At 40.9% G+C, this 3,617-nt stretch overlaps 1 protein-coding gene across 1 annotated transcript in view; it reads right to left on the reverse strand.

Moving 5' to 3' along the window:
* Positions 1-6: 6 nt before the first annotated feature.
* LOC118320804 (nuclear receptor ROR-alpha A-like) overlaps positions 7-3,617 on the reverse strand; it is a gene marked incomplete in the record, with an annotated part of 9,312 nt that continues 5,701 nt past the window's right edge. The window contains 1 exon segment of the mRNA XM_035651913.1: positions 7-3,115. Coding sequence (XP_035507806.1) covers positions 2,948-3,115 — 168 coding nt within the window.

Raw genomic sequence — 3,617 nt, forward strand, 5'->3', positions numbered from 1 at the left:
AAGGACCCCAAGTTGAGAACCACTGCACTAGAGGATACCATTTTGCCTCGCCCCATGTATGAAGGTGTAGTACTCCCTGGGACTAGGAGTTTACCCACTCCAGGAGTGTGTGAAACCAAAATTCTGCCCTGACAGGTACGTAATCAATGGCAACTTTCTCAGACTTTCTGCTTCTCATCAGATTTTCAAAACAGTTTCTGTCTTCCAACAAATTCCAACTTAATGTTTGAGTTTTGTTTTTTTATTACTATGGTTACTTCCAAATGTTGAAAACGATAAATAATTTGATTCAATGGAGATCTGAAAGGATCCAGAGTGGATTAGTGGATTAGACTCTCACTGCTGCAGCCCTGAACTGCAGACAAACTTACTGCACTTTCCTGTCAGGGCCACCAGATGGTGCTACAGGCCACCTGTTTAATTAGAATGAATCAGTATCTCTGTGTCTGATGCTGCAGACTGGTACAAGATACCAGCACAGACACATCGGAGGACAGGAGAGGCTGCTGGGAGGATGAAAGGCAGAAGGAGGAGGAATGAAATCATGGAGGATGAAACTATTTCTATAAACCAGAACTGATGAATGAATGACTGTCTGCTGTCCATTGTTGTACATTAGTTTTAAAGAGCTGCAAACTTCCTGCATCTGGAAGTAACTTTCACTTTTAATTCATATGTAAAACTTCAAGGGGAATACTACAGTACCCATGAGCCTCAGCAGGTTGTTGCTATGGAGAAGACTCCGGCCGGAGCCTTTAAATGGTGCTCCTCTTACCGATCTTGATCTTAAATCAAAATTTAAATCATATTCAATATCACTGCGAACTTGAAGGTGTTTGGCTTCTCTTATGAATCAGTCCGCTGTGATTTCTTTTTTTTTTATTCACTTTTGGATATTCTACTTTATTAATTAATCTTATGAACCAAAATGAATAAAGTGTTAAAGATCAGTTGTTGGTCTTTTCTCCAGTGGACTCACAGAGAGAGAAAAAAGCTTTTTTCCCGTTTGAAGATTCAACAAAAAGAGAATTAAAGTTGCTTGTATGTGATGAAATGTTGTGTTAAATAACTCTAAATTCTGACAGCCATCACTGATATAATGTATAGAGTAGTTACTAATGTGGGTATCCGTTCCCACTTTATCCAATCAGGAGAGAGAACTCCACAAAGGGCAGTGTGGTGACAGCTAACTGCAAGAACAGACAGGAAGTTTGTTACAGCCCTGTTAATGTGATAAATCATCAGATAAAACTCGAGTCACCAGCCACACGTGAGTTAATTTTCAAATCTGGTGACATAATGACCGCAGCCGATAATCAATAATCAATCAAACTGCCAGAGAAGCGACGTGAATATTGTTTGGTGTTCAGTTCAGGTATGTTAAAGATCTGCACTAACCTGAGTGACGCATTAACAGACATCAAGAAAAGACTCACTGACCAAGTGATTTAACCGGAACCAGAAAAAAACATTACTGGTTGAATCAGAGGACGAACGGTCCAGATCAATAACTGATGACGTTCTGTTTTGGTATACAGTATTTGGGATAAAAGGAAAGATGAGACCAAAGCTGAAGTGATGAAGGTGTTGGACTTCTTCTGATCTTTACAGGCCTGCAATCGACCAGAAAGTCCAAACATTAAACATTTAACATTAAAAGATAAAAATGTCCAATAAAACACGTGATTCCACCAGACACACGGCTGTGACACGTTCCAGCTGTAACGTGGCCGCAGTGCGTTTCAGAAACGTCTCTCCGCTCTGCTCAGAGCAGATTGAGCTGACAGGAAGTCAAACACAGTAAGAGCATAAACATTTTAAAAATAAAAACCCCTGTGTAGACCCCTGAATGTACATACAAAAAGGAAACTAAGTAGCGTACTTACCCAATGTAGAAGCACATAAATTAAGGAATTATAGTGTCCAAATTAACCAAATCTGAGAATGTAAACAAACTCTGGCAGGAAAAAACGCTTCTGAAACACTCCTGGGTGGCGTTCACAGCACATTGCGGATGTGTCCAGTTGAATTTGGGCGTAAGTCTGTCCATAGAAAAGTTAAACAAATGCGGTATTTGTAGGATGTACCAGAGTAACAGAACAGGTATGATTTCTTATTTCCTGTTTTTCAGAACATTCAGTATAACACACATTGAAACGTTGGAACTAAGTGCCGACTGGTCTTCTGGATATCCTTCTTAAATTTCCAAAGATAACAAATCTGTCAGATTGAATTCTGGAAACTTTTGGGTGTCTACAAATGTGCATAAAATGATTTGCAAGAAGTTTTTTATGGAACGCTGCAGCTGTAAAAACACGGAGGAGATGATAGAGAGAAACTGAAGTTACATTTTTTGGAACATTTATATAGAAACATACAGATGAGGCGTTCACTGTCAGGGCCAGCACAATTGTAAACTGCCGTATCAGAGCTAACCTCTGAGGGTGAAGAAATCATTAGCTTGTTGCACCATCCGGTTTTATAAAACCCTGCTCCTCAAAATCAGATCTTGCTAGCTAGCTTGGTGGGCTATTTTGAATGAATAGCACCAGCTTTTATTGTTACCAGTTAATCCAGTAACTCACCATCTAACCTCAGCCGGTCGCTGCGTCACCAAACCTCCAGACAAACCAGCTTCGCGAGGACACATAAATGAATTCTGGTGTGGGACGTGACGTGAACTGTTAGAAGAAGAGCTGTCTTTTCAGTGTGAATACCAAAGGAGTCTTTTAATGTCAGAGCTGAATCTGATCCAGATCCAGGACGTTTGGAGAGAGACCACCTGACTCCTCACTCCAAACCCATGAGAGGAGGAGGTGAAGAAGGAGTTCAAATCTCTCAGTTTTTGTGGACTTGGCTGTCCAGGTAAAGTGCAGCGGCAGCGTGAGTCGTTCTCCGGCCATAGAAACCGGGTTTGGTCCAACCGAATCTGGCAGGGAGTTGACGGTTAGTTGCTGCCGGTCTGCAGAGTGAGTTCGAGGTCGGCACCAAACAGCTCCTTGTAAAGAGGAGGGAAGTGTGTCCCAACGATGTCGGGGTAAACTGCTCTGAATGCTGACAGCTTCTCTGTGTGCCGACTGCACAGTGAACGCAGCGCAGACACCTTACATCTGAGCTGAGGAGAGGAAAAGGAGTGGAGGGGAGAGGAGACAATATAAGGAAACAAGGAGTTAGAGTTGTAGATTTTGTAGTTCAGCATTTTGCCACAAGAGGGCAGTGTGAGACAGAGAGCTTGTAATTAACAGACATTAATTTATGATCCATATCACTGGATTTATTTAGAACTCAATATACCTCATTATTAATGTGGTGGTGAAACATTCATAAAAATATATATTTGTACCAAACTTCTAACAGTACAAACATTTTACTAAAAGTAACAAACGGTAAAACACTGAACCTGTTTGTTTCTATGAGTAACGGACCTGAACGGAACAGTTGGGGGTTTCTGCAGGTTTCAACAGGTTAAGACCATTATGAGTGTAGTTTAAGGCCAGTTTTAGGTCCATGCATAGAGAAATAAAAACCCCATAAGATATGTACTGGTATTGGGTCCATGTCAGTTTCATTTTGTTGTCTATGAGATTTAAAACATTAATATATCAGCAAACAGCTAT

Source organism: Morone saxatilis, unplaced genomic scaffold (assembly GCF_004916995.1).
Source record: "Morone saxatilis isolate NCDOM2014 unplaced genomic scaffold, NCSU_SB_2.0 Contig11, whole genome shotgun sequence".
NCBI lineage: Eukaryota > Metazoa > Chordata > Actinopteri > Moronidae > Morone > Morone saxatilis.